The following is a 20,466-nucleotide window of genomic DNA, read 5'->3' as shown; positions in this document are numbered from 1 at the left end:
ATCACTTCTCCATCACGTAAGGCGTTTATAATCAAGTGGTGTATTCGTACATGTATCTTGTCTTTGTTTTTTGTACAATGTACTTCACATCAGAATTATGAAAAATAGATATGTCAAATGTATTTCTTTTTAAATGCATATAAGATACATTTCTTAAATGATCAATTTAACTAAATCATTTTAAAAACAAGATACTTGACTCCATTGCATTTAACTGTGACAATATTTAATTTATTTTGGAAATAAATAAAAGGACATGTATGCATAAGACAGCAATATATAAATTACAGTTTGAATTGCGCATACATCTTTATTCATACATACATGTATACATTACTTCAGTAAGATATCTATCTCGTTAGCCTGGGTAGTAAAGCACTCAAAGAAAGGGTGAGCATTCAGCTACATAAGAAAGGATGATTTTAATCGCCATTATCACTATCAGTGCAATCAATTCAGATATAGCCGTTTAATACTTTTAGCACAAAATCTAGCAGAACTATAATGTAAAGCAAAAAGATAGAAGACGTATACTAATAATAGTTTCAGTTGGTCAGTTAACGTAGATAGGTGAAATATTTTATCAAATAAATTTGCATGAATTGAATGCTAAGGTTGGTTATTATCCTTTTGGAAATGTTTCACTGGTTCATAGAAAAGGCATCGACTAATAAGCAGTGTGCTCTTAAATAATACATTCAGATTTAATATATAGATAAGAGCAAATGGAGTAACAAATATGGACATTCCGTGTAAAGGCTAAATTTTCTATTTGGTTGTATATGGTTTTCTCGTTTTAATTTAATCACAATTTTTATGTCAGTGATTTTTAAAGCTGACTAAATGTAATGGTTTTTTTTTCATTGACGAAGGCCTTTAGGTGATATGCTATTTCTCTTATCTTTATCGTTTGTCCTATAGAAGATATTTGTCTCATTTGCAATTGTACCACATCTTCTTAGTTTTTCAATAATATGTGCAGACATGTTATTTATATTTACGTACTTTTTCTATATTATATGTACCTATCAGCATGAGACAATTGAAAGAATAATGTAATCAATTATCCATAATCTTACCTAAGTAAAAAAAAAAGACATATTTAAGAAGTAAGAACGTTTTCCGTCAAATCATTCAAAGACATAAAGTAGTTGAAAAGTATAAGGTGGTTCGGATGTCTTCCTCAATCTTGAATTTTGAAAAAGCCGATTACAATCGGTCTAGTTCTTTTATGAGGTGTGCAAATTTCGAGCGTAGTATTTAATTCATGTCCAAGACTGTTCGAATTGAAACCTGACTACAAAAATCAACAACAGGTAATTCAAGAGTACTTGCTGTAAATCGTTTCAGTACTGACACACTAATTACTAAGCTTACGATTAGCAGTCCACAGCAGCGGTATAGAACTATTCGCAAACCAGTGTTTCAAAATAACCGTAATACATTGTTTGTGATCATGGTAGTAGCTTTGCTGAAATAATAAAATAGATGTAAGCTAGTTGAAGGGTTGTTCCACTTGTCTATCACGAGAGGAGTGTATAACCACGAAGTTTATGCTGACATATATCTTTAAAATTGAGAATGGAAATGGCGAATGTGTCAAAGAGACAACAACCCGACCATAGAACAGACAAAAGCAGAAGGTTACCAACAGGTCTTCAATGCAGCGAAAAATTCCCACACCCGGAGGCGTCCTTCAGCTGGCCCCTTAAAAACTATATATACTAGTTCAGTGATAATGAATGCCATGCTAAACTCTAAATTATACACAAGAAACTAAAATTAAAAATTATACCAGACTAACAAAGGATAGAGGCTCCTGACTTGGGACAGGCGCAAAAGTGCCGCGGGGTTAAACATGTTGATGAGATCTCAACCCTCCCCCTATACCTCTAGCCAATGTAGAAAAGTTAACGCAAAACAATTCGCCTTTTTTTCATAGAATATGTCTTTACTAATAGACACTGTACATGCACTTTACATCAAAAGGCGGAAACAAAGATATGACAAATGTTTTTCTTCTTTTTTAAATTGAAATCTTCACCAAGATTTATCATTCCCGTTTGGATTAATTATCCAAATGAAAGATAAAAAAGAATATAAATGAGTACAATTTTATGGATATTAATGATTTCTTGTTTCTATACCATAATCAAACCATGCATCTTAATATCTATAATACTAAAATAACGATGTCCAACTTGTCAGCCGTCATCACGTAAAAACGATAAATCAAAGAATTCAAGTTTATATATAACTAATATAGTACAATGGTGTTGATTAAAAATTACACCACTAAAGGCCCATTTGTTTTCCACGTAATTCATATTGCCAATAATTAAGAAGTTCCGGGTCGAGTCCGATACCGATACCAATAGTATGTTCACATGTTACCTATTACCTTATCTGAACGTTCCGCATCTGACAGGCGCACCACCAAACCGGGTGTATTTAGGATTTTGCTATAATACACGGGTCATAATCACAGAGTTGACACTACTACATTCAATCATTGTCACATTGTTTCCTATTGTAGTATTTTAATCAGTATGACTTTCTAAGATGACAATACGAATACTAAAAATCTGGACTTAAAATAAGGCGTATGGGTAGTTTTCAATTTGTTAGCCGGCATGACGTAAAACAGCGGTTATTTATAACTAATATGGGACAATGCTGTTGATAAAAAAAATACTCTATTCCAGGCCTTTTGTTTTCCAAATAATTAATATTACCAAAAAGTTCCAGGTCGAAGGGTGCAAACAAAAAGTGTTTGAAAGCAGAGAAAACTATGCATCTTATAATCGGCATGACTTTATCAGATGACAATACCAATACTAAAATAAGGCTTACGCATAGTTATACACTTTCAGTCACGGACCCGCGATATCACGGGTTTGTTCTATTAAGATATATTTCTCAAATGATCAATTTAAAACTAAATCATTTAAAAAAACAAGACGAATAATTTCATGGTCTTTAAACAAACTTTGAAATAAACAAAAAGACATGTTATGCACTAGACAGCAATATATCAATTACAGTTTGAACTGCGCATGCCTCTTTCAAAATACATATATATTTAAACAACTTTAGTAAAATATCTATATCGTTAGCGAGGGTTTAACACACAGAGAAAGGGTGAACATTCAGCTACGTTAGAAAGGATGCTTTTAATCGCCATTATCACCATCAGTTCAATCAATGCAGGTATATTTGCTCGTTATTTCTTGCACGATTTCTACATACTCATTATACAAATAATCTTTATGGAGATCTATGAAATAAATCAAAAAGATAGAAGACGTATACTTATAATAGTTTAGGCTACGTCAGTTAACGTAGATTGATGAAATACTCTAATCAAATGAATTTGCATAAGTTGTATGTTAACATTGATCCTTCCGATAAAACACCATGTTTAACTGGTTCATAGAAAAGGCATCGACTAAGAAGCAGTGTGCTCTTTATTACAAACAAACATTATATATAGAGAAGAGTAAATGGAATATAAGATATTAAATATGGTCAAGAATGAATTTTTCTATTTGTTTGTGTACGATGCGTTTCGACCATATTTGTTTAATTATAAAACCAGTTAAATACAAATTTACCTTACAAAATTCATTATACCAAATATTATACAAATTCTGTTAGCATTATGGTACTTTTTGCCTATCACCAATACAAAGTCAGGAATATGACAGATGTCATCAATTCATGTGATGTGTTTGAGATTTTGGTTTTGCCATTTTAGAGGGGACTTTTCTATTTGAATATTCCTTCGAGTTCGGTATTTTTGTTATTTTACTTTTTGCATTTCATGATAATGATAATTTCGCAAAAAAATCATTCCATAAAGATTTGACGAAAACGAATAATATGATTGGAATTACAATTAGTTCTTTAACATACAGTTTACTAAGTAGACGTTTTCAGAACTTTGAATCAATCATCTAGTAAATACTGGTGCGTATTTTAACATACGTGACCTAAACCTGTTTATCCAAATGATTCATTGGCGGCCATGGGTTTAGTTCTGTCATGATATTGGTTTTAAGTAAATTGAGATGATATATAAACCTAGCCGTTGGTGTTTTCGTTTGAATCAAAATTTACAAATTTCATATTGGTGCATTTTACAGCTGACCATATGGTATGGGTTTTTCCCAGTGTTAAAGGCCGTAAGGTGATTTATAACTACTTTAATCTCTGTCATTTGTACTCTGGTAGAGAGTTGTTTCATCAGAAATCATTCCTTGTCAATAATATTTTGTATGTTAGTTTTGCATGTGTAGCCATGTTATGAAAATTATATGTATTTGAGGGTTTTTTTCGTTGCATCTATCAGTATTTGACAAATAAAAGTAATGTAGAGTTAGTAATACATAATATAAACCAAATATAAATAAATAGTCATATATATATATGAATTTAGAAGGTTCCCCTTCTAATATTTTTAGAAAACAAAGTAGTTGAAAAATGTTACTTACATAAAGGCAACAGTAGTATACCGCTGTTCAAACTCATAAATCCATGGACAAAAAACAAAATCGGGGTAACAAACTAAAACTGAGGGAAACGCATAAATATAAGAGGAGAACAACGACACAACACTACAATGTAACGCACACAGAAACGGACCAAGCAATAGACAAAATCCCACGAGAATAACAAATATAAGATCAAAACCAAATACAAGAATTTGGGATAGACAAGTACCGTGACACGTCTTATCTTACTTACATTATCCACTTATACAAAAAAAGCTTTTCGTTGCATGGTTTTGTACGATAATTTGCATAGCAATGAGGTAATACTATGAACGCATTTATCAATCATCATACTTCAAGGTTTGTTTATTCATGAGTTGAAAAATAAAACTATTCCTGTTTTCCACTTAATCAAACCATTTATTATATCATGTATTAAATATTATCACTGATTTGGTATACTATGTTGTTTTGTATTAAGACTTTGTCTCAATTTGTATTTTAAGTATACAACTGCCTAATTTTAGTTGTTGGACTACTTATAAAGGTGGTTTTTCTCTGTAAAACATTATTTCAGCCTATGCACTGTGTAATTTTGGTTGTAACTGGCAAAAGAGTGGTGGTATAATCAGTGCAACTGGACAGGATGAAAATTTCCTTATTTCCTGCGGATCATCAGTGTATACAGCAAAGTATCCAAATGGCTTTACAGAGAAACGAGAATGTTGGCAGAGAAGAGGTCCCTTTTATATACTTCGGTAAGACCTTCACAACACGCATATACTATCAGTATCTACTCGCATAATTACAAAAATATAAACTTTTCTCGAAATAAAGATCAACCTATATGAAATCTTTTCAATTTATTTTTAATTCGTTATATATCCAGTTTGGTTATGATCAGTTCGTCAAATTGCTGGAATTTAAGTGAAAATAACTAATTTAAAAAAAAGTGTTTATAAAATTAGATATTCAGAGATAAATTCAGGAAGCCTAAGAAGGTGATGTCCGTAAAATAAGACAAAACCTTGCGCTCGACAATATCAACAAAAGAATGCAAAGCAACAGTCTTAATTCTGTTTTGACAAGATTATGTTATTCGTTGTCAAAGATAATCTCTTGATATATTATACCCCTGTTTTGATAATTTGTGAGAGGTTTAGTACTATAAAACCAGGTTCAATCCACAATTTTCTACATTTGAAAATGACTGTGCAAAGTCAGGAATATGACAGTTGCAGTCAATTCGTTTGATGTGTTTCATCATTTGATTTTGCCATTTGATTAGGGACTTTCCGTTTTGAATTATCCTCGGAGTTCAGAATTATTGTGATTTTAAGCCACACCAATTTAATTTCTTGTTCTATAGATTTTTGAACTCCAAAATTTGGGGCGAGCGAGCGATTTGAAAATTTTAATAAACAAATATTTAATTTGCAAATTTTTGAGGCGAAGCTTGAAAAGTAAAGGCGAGCGATTATAATTTTTTTTTGTAAACATAAAATAGTAGGTTTTGACAATATTAAAGCTTGATTTATCACTTGTACTTTGACATTTCTTTAATTTCTGAAGTATTTTTTTCCTGTTCACCAAGAAATAATTAAATCTGGTCTATGTATGTGTGACTGACAATGAGACAATTCTCCATCCAAATCATAATCAGTTTGGGGACAACCCCTTAATGTTATACATATCCCTTTTACATGTTTTATGAGGGATCAATATAAGTTATAAAATATTTGTTTGTACAAAAGGGCTCATATTTTCTCAAAGAACTATATATCTATCTGGTGTTAAATGGTCAAATCATGTCCAAGAATTTAGTTATATTCTTGGACTTTAACCATGTTAACACATTTACTTTAACAGTTTAATATTATTCAAAATAAGTGGACCCCTCTTTTAGAAAAAGTTGTTTAAAATATGATGTAACTCTCTTCTTTTTGAGTACAAAATTCTAAGTTTTCTAAGGTTTTGTATAGAAGAACTATACAAATCCTTGGTATTTCTATTTTCTTTCCTACATCAGTAAAATGACCCCTTTTCTGAGGGAGGGTTGTTCTCAACCTGATAATAACAAACACAGGTCAAAGTACGGCCTTTTACACAGGGCTTTGTCAAATTGATACAGACCAAACAGCAGGCTATAAAGGACTCAAAAATTATAAGCGTACACAAATCGAACAGGAAAACCAACGATCTAAATTATATATCATGTGAATCCAAACTGGAAAATACCAATGAACAACATCAACAAACGATAACTGCTGAACGACAGGCCCCTCAATTAATCAGGACAGGTGCATAAACATGCAGCGGCTATGGATAGTTTTGTTTCGCCAGATACAATATAATTGCAGTTGAAGGCAAATCCTTCAGAAGTTCTTTGTACTTTATTCTAACAACGAAAATTTTTTGATAGGGAATATAAGTAAGGAGGAAAGTAACCAATTTTTTGTTTTTTACAGGTATTTCCGCTGTTATAAATTTATATTGAAGTACCCCCGCTTTGGATAAATAGGTTTCATACTGAAACAAATATTCTCACAGATATTTACAAAGTGTGGTGGGGTGCTTTTATGTTTAAAATCGTTATATACAGGTTAGACTGTGATTTTAATAACAAATGTTGATATCTTTTTATAATATTTACAAAAAAAACGGTGGGGGAAATGAACATGATTACATTTCCGGATGCGGGAAGCGGGAATATAAAAAAAAATAAAAAATTCTGTTTTGAAAAAAATAGGTGCGGGCGGGTCCGTTGAACAAGAAATCAAATTGGTGTGGCCTTACTTTTTTTTTAAGTTTTCGTTTATCAAGAAAATAATAAAATTTTATATTGAGTACACATATCATACCTGTCCATATGAAACATATCAAAACAGACGCACCGGCCTTTTCAACAGAGCAGACATGGACGTCCTGGCATCATATGTGTTATATCATTTTTGTATCACAGACGTAACGGTAACGAATACAGATGCGCCAAAGAAGTAACTGTTAACAAAGATTTAATATTCCACTATAAGACACCATTTAGTGAGTACAACTAGTATACCTTATATGAATGACATAAAAAATATTCTATGGTAACCTATAATCAGTCACATGATATCGAATTATTCAGTTATTTTTCATTTCAATAAAGGAAGGTCGCATAACCCTTAAAATTTACTATAGATATGAATCACCTTATCATTCACCGATGAAATAATTTCCTTTCAGCTTTTAGATTGGAACACGAATTGTCTCTCATTTAATTGACGTCACATACGTATGTAAACATAATGATTTAATCTGCTTAGTTAAAATATTGATTAAGCGTATGCGAAAATATATATTTCAATAACACATTATAACACAGAAAAATATGAATCGCTACCACACTCATCCCCGGGCCCCTTTTTCGATTATTGCCATCATTCAAGCATTATTGAAAAAATAAAGGTTTTATACTAGTAATCTTTTACACGATATTGGTATAGTATAGGAAAATATGTTACTTATTTGACGAGCTCATCGCCTGTTTAGCAACGAGTGCAAATAAGTTGAGGAACAATTTAAATTTCCCACTGCTTGAAGCCAATTTATCACATTGTTGATGGTATAATATAAAGTAAAATCCAAAAAAAAACTGAACTCTGAGGAGAATCCAATTGGAAAGTCCATAATCACATGCCAAAATCAAATGACAAAACACATAAAAAACGAATGGACAAGAACTGTCATATTTCTGACTTAGTACAGGCATTTTCAAATGTAGAAAATGGTGGATTGAACCTGGTTTTATAATATTTTAGTATAAAATTGAGAAAGGAAATGGGGAATGTGTCAAAGCGACAACAACCCGATCATATACATATACATATTTTCGAGGTCTTTTTTTAAATGTTACACACTAGTGAAACTTGTATTTCAGGGAAATATATAGACACGATATATCATAAATTTATGATAAAAAAAAAACATAGATGTAATTAACAGTAATAACGATTTGTATGTACATTTTACAGGGAAGTTTAAAAGTACTCCAAATTGTATCTGCGAGGTTTGCCAGGGATTTATGCCTAAGCCTTTTCCATATGTAGGTAAGGACTAAATAACATTTATAGATATGGAAATTTCAATATAGAATTATATGTATCCTACTAAAACTATCCATTTTAAGCAAAATACAAGTTCCAAAAGACAATACAATTTACGATTATCGTTACCGGATACACTTTTTCAATTAGATGTTGATGGTGAAACGAAAATCACTGTCCATATTGCAAGTTATTCCAATCTAAATTTCAATCTTGACAGCTAATATACTCAAGAATCACAAAGTTGTAGCAAACGAAGCAGTGTAAATAATCAACCGGAAGAAATTTAGGAAACACCACGATAACTTTTTCAAAAAGTAAAATTGAGTTTCATGAACTGAAAATTTTCTGAATGTTGTTGAACGAAATCATAATGGACCTTATTAAGCGACAAAGTTTGGATGAGAAAATCTTCAGCATTAATAATAATCAATGGGTTAACGTATCAAATTTGCAAAAAAGATATGATTACACATGCCTAAAGTAAATTCAATTAGGACATGTATATCAGTATAATTTCTAATGAACAATAAATATCTGTTATACATTTCTTTCCTTGTACACCTATTTATAGTTTTATCATTGAGTAGTTCTGAAAAGTAGAGTTCCAATTTATTACGTATTTTTTCTTATATCATTGTTTTAAATTCCAGTTGGTTGCTAGGTTATAAACATACTTCTTAAAATTTTATTTATTTTCTTTTGTTACATCTTTTGACATCGGACTCGCGCTTCTCTGGAACTGAATTTTAATGTTCGTATTGTTATGCGTTTACCTTTTCTACATTGGCTAGAGGTATAGGGGGAGGGTTGAGATCTCATAAACATGTTTAACCCCGCCGCAATTTTGCGCCTGTCCCAAGTCAGGAGCCTCTGGCCTTTGTTCGTCTTGTATGATTTTTAATTTTAGTTTCTTGTGTATAATTCGGAGTTTAGTATGACGTCCATTATCACTGTACTAGTATACATATTTTTAGAGGCCAGCTGAAGAACACCTACGGGTGAGGGAATTCTCGTTACATTGAAGACCCATTGGTGGCCTTCGGCTGTTGTCTGATCTATGGTCGGGTTGTTGTCGTTGACATTCCCCATTTCCTTTCTCAATTTTATTCTTAAATACGCGTTTGATGCGGTTAATGTATTCTATTATTTTATTACAGAAATTATTGCTCCCAAAATAACAACCACTGAAATGGTTAATTATTATATTCCTTTATTTTTTTAATTTGCAGTCAGAGGAGTTCCAGGTTAGTAAAATTAAGATTTTATTTGTAAAGTTAACTAAACGTTTCATTATCCTTTCGGTGTATATCTAATCTTGTCATGTGTATGTACTTTATCAAATATGTGACCCTGTATGGTGTTTTTATTGTTTATTTGACAGAATGCATAAACAACGAATTCTTGCGTGAAAAATAACAAATTTATATTTTCATGATAATGGAAACAAAATAAAAAGAATTAAAAACAAAACAACAGACAAGATAAAAAATAATAAAAACAAAACAGACAAGTATTATACATGACAAACAAACGAAAAGACAAGTATGAAATGTATAAGACATGCAAAGAAAAAACCCAAGCATCTTTCCATTTCTTACATTTATCCTACGTATACTCACAACAAATGTTAAAACTAAAACATTGTGCAAAAATACACAGTATGAATTTAACAATTTTAAATGCTAAATAACCAAAGACAATGCATACATGTACACTGTATTGTCTTTGACTATTAATATTTTGTAACAAATTCTACTTTTATTTTGTAAATAGATTTTTTCTTCATCTTGGTCTTTGAAATGTTAACATGTGAATTCCTTTCTCTTTCAGCTTGGGTAGCACTAACAGGTTTGTATTTTTGTTTTTTAAATCATACTTTATTAATCAAATTATCTTTTTATTTGTTAATAGTGGTACAAACAGAACATATTGTTAGTAGATACGTCTTAATAGATCTTGTCGATAATCAAAACTATTTTTATTTTCGTATAATTTTATTTCATATAACTTATATAACAATAAATAAACGGTTAGGGTTTTTAATTGTCTTTATCAATTCGATTTGTCTTAAATTGCGCTTTATGGTTACGTTTTTGCTGTCGAAAAAAAGGTAAATTGGATAAACATCCCCATGGCCAGGTATAATAGTATTAGTCTATTCTTTACAACCCTGTTGTAATTGGGTTTTTATGACATTTAATACTACATGATTGGGTACTTGCTAAATTTTCATAAAATGTTCTGTTCTGAGTCAGGAAAATCATTAGTCAGTTATTATCAAATAGTTCGTTTCTATATAGGTTTGAATTTGTTTTTGCTGCACTTCAGTTTTCCTGTTTTTCTTATAGTTGATGTGTTTCCCTCGGTTTTGGATTGTAACCCGGATTTGTTTTCTCTCAATCGATGTAGCCTTTATCTACAAATCTTTTTATGGTGTTGTATCGTTAGCTATCCGTAGAAAAGTCGGATCTTAAATTCTACTGATTATGAAATTTTGACTGATTGTGGGTTCGCGTGGCAGAAGATGATGCATGCATAACAAGAAACGTTTACCCTGTCGACACAACGTGCGTGTTAGTTTAAGAGTTCATGCAACCGCATCAATTTGTGATTGTTTACCTGATTTGTCTCTTGTTATCGGTAAACTACTAAAGATTTCTTTTAACAACTAGCATATCTATAATACTAAAATTACGAGGTCCAATTTGTCAGCCGTCATCACGTAAAAATGATGAATCAAAGAATTTAACTTTATATATAACTAATATAGTACAAAGGTGTAGATTAAAAATTACACCACTCCAGGCCCTTTTGTTTTCCACGTAATTAATATTGCCAATAATTAAGAAGTTCCGGGTCGAGTACGATACCGGTACCAATAGTATATTCACCTGTTATCTATTACCTTATCTGTACGTTCCGCATCTGACAGGCGCACCACCAAACGGTGTATTCAGGATTAATATGCTATATACACGGGTCATAATCATAGGATTGACACTACTAAATTGTAGTATTTTAATCAGTAAGACTTTCTAAGATAACAATACGAATACTAAACATCTGGACTAAAAATAAGGCGTATAGGTACAGTTTTCAATTTGTAAGCGGGCATGACGTAAAACAGCGAATCAAAGAATTCAACTTTATTTATAACTAATATAGGACAATGCTGTTGATTAAAAAATACTCCATTCCAGGACCTTTTGTTTTCCAAATAATTAATATTATCAATAATTGATAAGTTCCAGTTCGACGGGTTCAAACAGAAAGATTTGAAAACAGAGAAAACTGTGTATCTTATAATCGGCATGACTTTATCAGATGAATTTTTTGACATTACTAATACTAAAATAAGGCTAGCGCAAAGTCATATACTTTAATTCAGTCACGGACCCGCGATATCACGGGTGTGTTCTAGTTGTATATATTGATATATGATTTCATACTTTTCTCACATAAAATCATTCAAATTGGTCAGACGACGACCAGGATTCTGTCAGTCTGAATACTCCACTGATTATATTTTGTTAAATCAAACCTGTATGAAAAGTTGTGATGCCAACCTAAGTGGTCCCTCATATTCATGATTCTTCGCTATGATATATTCAATATGTAACAAAATGTTTTTTAAATAAATATTAACAATTACCTTAAGAGATACAAATAGAACATTGTACTGCTTCTAACATGATTTGAATACTTATATGTTAAAGAATCCCAAGAAAGAGGGCTTGTGCAAATTGTCTTCCTATTAGCCAATTTTTTATTCTTATTTGTAGTTTGACAGTTAAGTTGTTTTTCGCAGAAAACGTTTGTCAATATTTACTAAGGTAGTGCTTGATTCCTTTATTTTCAATCAGAACCTACATTTCATCTCTACCCATTAATGATGATAGCTATTGTATTGTCTTTTTGTAAACCATGAATATAAAAACGACTTATAATTTATTTTCTTATTGTTTGCAGTCAAACCACCTCGTAAGTATAGTTATAAAGTAGTTATCTTTTGATTAAAAGCTTAAAATGGGAAGTACTATTTGTAGCAGCTAAACGACATATCTTTAATAATGGCTCATTCATAATTTTGTAATAAGTTTTGCATTTTAAAATCTTTTAATCTGGAACATCGCTGAAGAGACAGGAATGGTCAAAATGTGCATCAGGTGCCAAAAAAACTAGTACCGTAAATAATATCACAAAGAGGAAGAATGCTTTGTCTGAAATACTACAAGAACACTATTTTGTGAAAACCTATATTTGCACGGAAATATCAAAACCATTAAGATCTAACCGAATAAAACAAACATTTGATGTAACTATATGGCACAACTCTTCAATAGTAAAACACATCAAAATCGACAATGAACAGTATTATTGACATTGTATTATCAAATCACCAAAACCAATGAAGAGGTGGTAATTAAATTTTTATTTGCAAACTAAACTTATGACGGACGCATAGAAGGATACACTGTTGACTGCACATGTTTATCACACCCCTTCGTTTATCTTTGCAGTTATATTTAAAAAAATCTAAAAATCGTATTGAAATAGACATGATGTATAAGTGATTAATTTATATCAACAGGTAACAAGAACATTTAAAACTTTATCAAATCATATGCAAATCATAGTGAGGGGATACCACTCAACACTTTTCGGGGAAGATCTTAAACTTGTGGATTGCCTATTACATGAAATAATTAACGTTGTTACAAGTGACACATATAAATGTATATTACTACAGTCATACTTGCTATAAATGCTATAAATGTAACAGAGTTTATCCAGCTGTAAAATACATATGCATTTCAAACATCAATTTAAAGTTCATTTCCCTTATATAGTCAGTTTACTTTGGTCCTAATAGTAAAATTTATATGCAAGTTTGCCTGTAAATGAATTAATTTGTTTCATGTTGAGCGCATTTGAAATAAAATACTTACAATCGCGCATAGAATGACAAAAAGTATATATCGTTTTATTTTGCAGCAATTGGTTGCAATCGTCCTCTTGGTTGTGCCACAAACTATTATGACACGGAATGTAGTGGATGTGAACCCTACGCAGACGATGGAATGTGTTGTAAAGGCTGTAAAAAGTAATACAGTGTGAATGATATTTGTCGAATAAAGCGTTTAACGAGTAAGCGGTTAATGAGTTATTTTATACTAGTGTAGACGGATCACCTTATCCTAACAGAATACTTGATATTACCCCTATTATTAGTGGGATTCGTGTTGCTCAGTCGTTAGTTTTATATTGGTTTTTTTTCTTCTTAAGTTTTTTGCTATTGAAGTGTTTGTGGTGGCTTGCTGATACCTTACCAACAATAACTGTCAGACTAGCGTGGCTTCTATATATTATCTATATGCCTCTGAGATTCACTACACTATTCGTCATACTTTGTTGTATATTGGCAGTTTTTTCGATATCTGTTTTGTTTTGCATATCCCGTTGGTATCTTCCGCCTCTTGCTTATTGTACTGTTTTATTGACTTTCATGTTCATACATAATACATGGTTTCTAAATCAGTATAATAATTTACCTAGAATCTACAAAGACTACTGTTGAAATTCTGGTATTAATGTTAGCACCAATAAGCGTTGTAGCTGTACATTACAAAACAGTTCATAAAGTGTCCATTTCATGTTCTGGAACTGTTAGTATTCTAGTTATCTAACTAATCATAAACCAAGTACGTGCGAAATATATAGATTAATTGATTAAATGGTCAGTATAAAAAAAAGAAGATGTGTTATGATTGGCAATGAGGTAACTCTCAATAAGAGACCAAAATGACACAGAAATTAACAACTATAGTTCATCGTACGGCCTTCAGCTCTACTTTCAGTAATAATCATTAATGTGCTTTTTCGTGGCGATCAGTTTTTATTGTTAGAGGAAGTCGGATAGCCAGGTGAGAACCACAGACGCTGGGTCGGAAAAACTGACGATTGTATTGGTATATAATATAAATACTTAGAAATGAAAAAAAATAGATAACAAAAATTGAACCAGTCGACTTGCTGTTGTCTTTACAAATGTTTTACTGAAAGCGTATGGCTTCCTCCATTCTCAACATTTTTAATTGTGTCTATGATGTGCACGCTTCAGGAGTTTACAAAACAATTATCAAAGGTATCAGGATTATAATTTGATACGCCAGACGCGCGTTTCGTCTAAATAAGACGCATCCGTGACGCTCAGATCAAAATAGTTATAAAGCCAAACAAGTACAGAGTTGAAGAGCATTGAGGACCCAAAATTCCACAAAGGTGTGCCAAATACGGCTGATTTAATCTATTCCTGGGATAAGAACATCCTTAGTTTTTCGAAAATTGAAAGTTTTGTAACAGGGAATTTATAAAAATGACCATATAATTGATATCCATGTCAAAAACAAGGTGCTAACTACTGGGCTGGTGATACCCTCGGAGAAGAAACGTCCACCAGCAGTGGCATCGACCCAGTGGTGTTAACAGTTATCATAAGACTTATGTTTGGGTATTTTTTTCAAATATGTTTTGATGCAAACAGGTATGATTCATTCTTCAAAGCAAAAAACCCACATTCTTTTTATTATTTATATCTAGCAATTAATATGACTTTTAAACCCCAATGATAAGAGCGTTTTAAACCTTTAGTAGCTCCAGATGTCAACCCAGGTTTGAGGTTGTGTATGTTCTGCTCAAATTGTTTTTAATCTAAATATTCTTCTTTTGCAATGGTGTTAGACTTTTCCTCAGTTACCTACTATTTTGTGAATGCTGATCTTCACATTGAGATGCATAAACATTGTTGACATGATCAAATAATGAGTTTAGGAAACTCCATTACATTTAGGTTGAGGGCTGATAATTATCGTATTTTAAAGAAGTCAGCTGCAGCTTATTGAGATGAGTTTTTGTTTCATTAACTTAACTTATACTGATCTGTGGCATGTTTAACCCTACAATATTCTGTATGAGCCTGCCCAAAGTCAGGAGCCAGTAATTCAGTCGTTGTCCTATTTTGCAGTTTATCATATCATTTTTTGTATGGACATAAATCAGTCGGTAAGCTTTTATTTGCATTGTTTTAAGTTTCATTTCTTGGTCTTATATAGCTTGCATTGTGGGTTTAACTCATTATTGATGGCCGCAAGTTGACCTATAGCTGCTGAACTTTAAGGTTATTTGGTCCTTGGTGGAGAGTTGTCTCATTGGCATTAATAGCACTTCTTATTTTTTTAGAAAGAGGATGCGTGGATGATTGTTAAAACAAAGAAATCAATATTAATGAAAATTGTTCTTGTGTATAGGTATTTAATCATCAAGTTTGATTTACAGAAAGAACCCTTAAAATGAACCGAGTTCCATGCTTGTCATTAAAAAAACTAAATATTCTCTTCTTGACTTTAATAATCCTTTATTAAAGAATTATAATTTCATTCGTTTAAACGGGCAGTGCATTAGAGTGAAATTAATTTCTCCTGGGTGTTTCATCATATGTAGCATAGAGGGCGTAATGTTTTCCCGCTTCAAAATTATTTTCGCGGTATTTTATTGCCTAAATAATTATTCAGCACGACATCGTTAATCTGAGCAGTCGAATTTTCTTGTTACGCTGCCTATCTTGAATTTGACAATGGACCCAGATTCTCCATCATTACTCGAGGAATCGCCTGCATGGTGTTTCACAACAGGACATTTTCAGCACATGTAAACAACATTTTAAAATTTCAACAGCAGCCCTTTCGAGAACCTCATCCCGGTTGGTATGCCGTTTTCCCGTTAAATTGCAACATGTACAGCACGAGCGGAAGTCAGTCTGAGTTTCAGGAGCCTGCTATGGTTGTGGATAACCAATATTTGACGAATAGATGCCTATTCAACCCGAAAACAGTCGATAGGCAATATACGGAATTATTTATATAAGATGAGTATTTAAATATTTCTATTGGTAGTCAATCGAGTGCACACTTACTCATACCCGACTATTTTCATTTTGAATATGAACAAGGTCAGTCTAAAATTATCGTCAGAGATAGATTATAGAGACATATTGATTTTTGGTATAACATTGGTTGTCATGATTTTATTACCGATACCATTTTACACGCTTATAAAAATACATTTTTATACTACACGGCTGTCCGTTTGTTTACAAAACAATTGTTCTGCTATTACATACAGTGATTTGTTTTTAGAAGCTATTGATGATCTTTTGTTTAGAGGACTTATTTTTGAATGTACTGATGCTAAACCATTGGTTTGCAAATTCACTTGCTACCTCTGTTCTAAACAATGGTAATGAAAGTTTAATTTTAGATTTAGGTCAATAGGTCATGTCAATTTACATCTATGGAAAACACCTTTGTGAAATTTGAAGATATCATGGTAGCTATGCAATCTATTAAATAGATTTGTTATTGTTTTAAGTTTGACATTCAGTTTATCACCATATAGGCATATACGATCTGCATTCTGATTATCTTGGTTTTTACTGGACATATTGCAAGTTATAATAGTTGAGACTACAAATCCTTGGATGAAAGTTCATATATTTTTATTCTCGTTCCCCCTTTTTGGATAAAGTTCTGCTTATTGTATATTTACTAAAGTTACTTGACCACTAATTAAATTGAGGGGGATGAAAAGAAATTTTCATGTATATAGATTATGGATTTGACACCGATTCTGATATTAGCTTGTGTACAGATATTGCCACCTGAGTTAAACAAGACCTTATTGATCAAAGTGGTTGTGTCCATATGGTCTCCCAGTTATACATTGATATCTGGTTATTTCATTGATACAGGCAAAGCTATCATAAGCATACCAGTTGAGACTTTCATAACTGTTTGATACCATAAAACAAGTAATACTATCTTCAGAATATTTAGGTTAATTTTATGAGAGAACTGTAGCTTCCGTTGGTCAGATTATATCCATGTCGCTTATACATGTATGTCATAGGAATGTGGCTTATATTATGATTGAATCATTAGTATTGATGTTAAGTCAGCCTATTCTTCGAATCTAATATTGGACTATCAGTCCAAAGTAAAGAGCAGCTTATACTCTGCCTGGAAAATCTTAAATGTGTTAATCTTAACATTTTGTATCCTATTTTTCGTGTCACACTATGTTTATAGTGATACCAGTGGAACTGGATATGGTAGATGTTCAGTAGAAAATCCTAAAAATATTGCTCATGGTATGTGTCATGAATACGATGTACACCATAGTTCTACTTAGAAAGAACTTACGGCTGTTAAATGTATATTGCTTCTTTGACAGATTTTATGATAGATAAACGCATTAATGGTTTACGGATAACCAAACCAAAACGTCGTTTCCATTGTTCACATATATAGAAGGGCATTATGAAGCCTTATTTGCAAGATATTGCATATGCTATTTTTGTGACTTGTTTAAAGCACACTTGTTCTAAGAGGTTGAATGAATACCTAAAGGCAAAGAATGAAATTGCAGACTATATAAGTCGTATCATACATACTGATGACTGCCGTTATGCAGTACATATTTTTGAATATTTGGATTCCCTGTTTGGGTCCTCATGAAATTAATTGGTTTGTTAGTGATTATAACCATCGATTACCTGTATTTTACTACAGGTATTGGAATGTGCATTCAATGTGTATTGATGCGTTCACTGTCAATTGGCAAGGTGTAAATGGGTGGTATGTTCCCCCAGTTTGCCTATTATTGAAAGTCCTTATGTATACATGCACCAATGTAAGGCATGTTTTACTATTATTTTACCTTTGTGGAGATCGGCGTATTACTAGCCGTTTTTTATATATCAAAGGAGATAGATTAATTGATCAGAAGGTATAAATGGGTGGTATGTTCCCCCAGTTTGCCTATTATTGAAAGTCCTTATGTATACATGTACAAGGCATATGATACTATTATTATAGTACCTTTGTGAAGATCGGCGTTTTACTGGCCGTTTTATTTTATTGATCAGGTGTTGGGTTTATATTACCTACCTACTAACAAAGCTAACTTTTTACCTGGTTGAGGGAATAAATCGGCTTTTGGTATATTGATTTACTATTTAGGGTGTTGTCTATTAGAATGGAGTTTAGGGTGACATTAAATTAACTAATATTAACTCGTTTTCATGTATTGGGGACATTTTTATTGCATGTACTATACTGTATTTTTTCATTTTATTGGTATATTATGTATTGTATTGATGAACTATGTCAAAACTTGGAAGGAACCACATATCAATTTAAAATAATGTTATTAAATATGTTTTTTCCAGATGTCCAATAACGATATTGCTTTGTCTAGTCCTGTATGTGATGCATACTATAGTATAAAGGGGCGCACTCGATTATTGGTGAAGATTCTCCAACAGATTCCCAATTAGTGAAATATGTTTTTAAGGATGTTAAAAAGAAATTAGGCTCACAAATCTGGTAGGAAGGGCCGATGAGTTATTACAGGATGCGTTTAATAAGTTATTTTGTGCATATAATCGTTTTACACAACGTACCATGTGTGCGTGTATATTGGGATATCTAGGTTTTATGCGTGTATCAGAATTGTTGAATTTGTGTTATTATGATATTAATGGCAAGTCAATACACATTTCAATTTTTATCGAAAAAACGGATATTTATAGAGATGGAAACTGGTTTATTATAGTGAAGAACGTCACAACTTTGCGTCCAGTCCTAATTTGGAATTATATATGCCTGGAGTGGCATTTAATCTGATTCAAATTTGTATTTATTCAGGAATTTGTCACAAGTGAAAGAAAATTTTGTTTTTCGTTCAACAAATAAGCCTTTAAGCTATACAAGGATGAGGGAAATATCTTTGATGCAATTTCTCCATTTGTTCCCGATATAAAAGCATACGGATTATATAGTTTACGAACTTGTGGTGCTATTACCGCTGCAAGGTTTGTTTTTTCAGATAGACTTTTTAAACGTCATGGACGTTGGAAGTCGGACACTTAAAAGGATGGCTATGTGAACGTAGGATTGTTTCTCAGAATTTGGGAAATGAATATCTTTTTTGTTTTATTTACATTTTGAACTATATAATTTTCCATACATAGTAATAAATAGCTTCCCGTTCTTTGGGTTCAGCATCGGCGTTGTCGTGCGACTATTCACTTTACAAAGTCTTTGGTATTTATTATAGCCTTCTATGGCGTGCATATTCAGAGTATTTATGTATACTTGGATATTTGGTACAAGTATTGGTTATACTTGGATATTTGGTACAAGTATTGATTATACTTGGTTATTTGGTGCAAGTATTTGTTTTATGTCTACATTGATGGGTGGTTTATACCAGGAGAATTATAATTTCATTCGTTTAAACGGGCAGTGCATTAGAGTGAAATTAATTTCTCCTGGGTGTTTCATCATATGTAGCATAGAGGGCGTAATGTTTTCCCGCTTCAAAATTATTTTCGCGGTATTTTATTGCCTAAATAATTATTCAGCACGACATCGTCAATCTGAGCAGTCGAATTTTCTTGGTAAATTTCAATTCTGGTTTAAGTTTATTAAGCTTTATATTTGGCGATTTTTTAGTTTGTTTGATATTGATGTTTGAAATATATATGATATGTGTAGATATATATGTATGAATTGTGTTTATTTCTTAATAAATATAGAGCATCGGCATTGTCGTGCGACTTTCCACTTAACAAAGTCTTTGGTATTTATTATAGCCTTCTATGGCGTGCATATTCAGAGTATTTATGTATACTTGGATATTTGGTACAAGTATTGGTTATACTTGGATATTTGGTACAAGTATTGATTATACTTGGTTATTTGGTGCAAGTATTTGTTTTATGTCTACATTGATGGGTGGTTTATACCAGGAGAATTAGTTAA

General features: G+C 32.0%; 1 protein-coding gene and 1 long non-coding RNA gene across 2 annotated transcripts; both read left to right on the top strand.

The window, feature by feature from the left end:
* The first annotated feature begins 3,135 nt into the window (after positions 1–3,135).
* On the top strand, positions 3,136–9,833 carry LOC143055259 (uncharacterized). Its single transcript, XM_076228389.1, has 5 exons — positions 3,136–3,210; positions 5,071–5,251; positions 7,456–7,535; positions 8,510–8,584; positions 9,814–9,833. Exons 1-5 carry the CDS (start codon positions 3,168–3,170, stop codon positions 9,831–9,833), a joined length of 399 nt encoding a protein of 132 aa, XP_076084504.1. The 5' UTR covers positions 3,136–3,167.
* Positions 9,834–10,408: 575 nt separating this feature from the next.
* On the top strand, positions 10,409–13,734 carry LOC143055052 (uncharacterized). The gene is made up of 3 exons (XR_012971926.1): positions 10,409–10,432; positions 12,554–12,565; positions 13,580–13,734. It is a non-coding gene; the product is annotated as an uncharacterized LOC143055052 (long non-coding RNA).
* Positions 13,735–20,466: the final 6,732 nt, after the last annotated feature.

This window comes from Mytilus galloprovincialis, chromosome 12 (genome assembly GCF_965363235.1).
Source record: "Mytilus galloprovincialis chromosome 12, xbMytGall1.hap1.1, whole genome shotgun sequence".
NCBI classification, from domain to species: Eukaryota; Metazoa; Mollusca; class Bivalvia; order Mytilida; family Mytilidae; genus Mytilus; species Mytilus galloprovincialis.
Note: the sequence above shows the minus strand (reverse complement) of the source record. Positions and strands in the feature narration are given on the sequence as shown.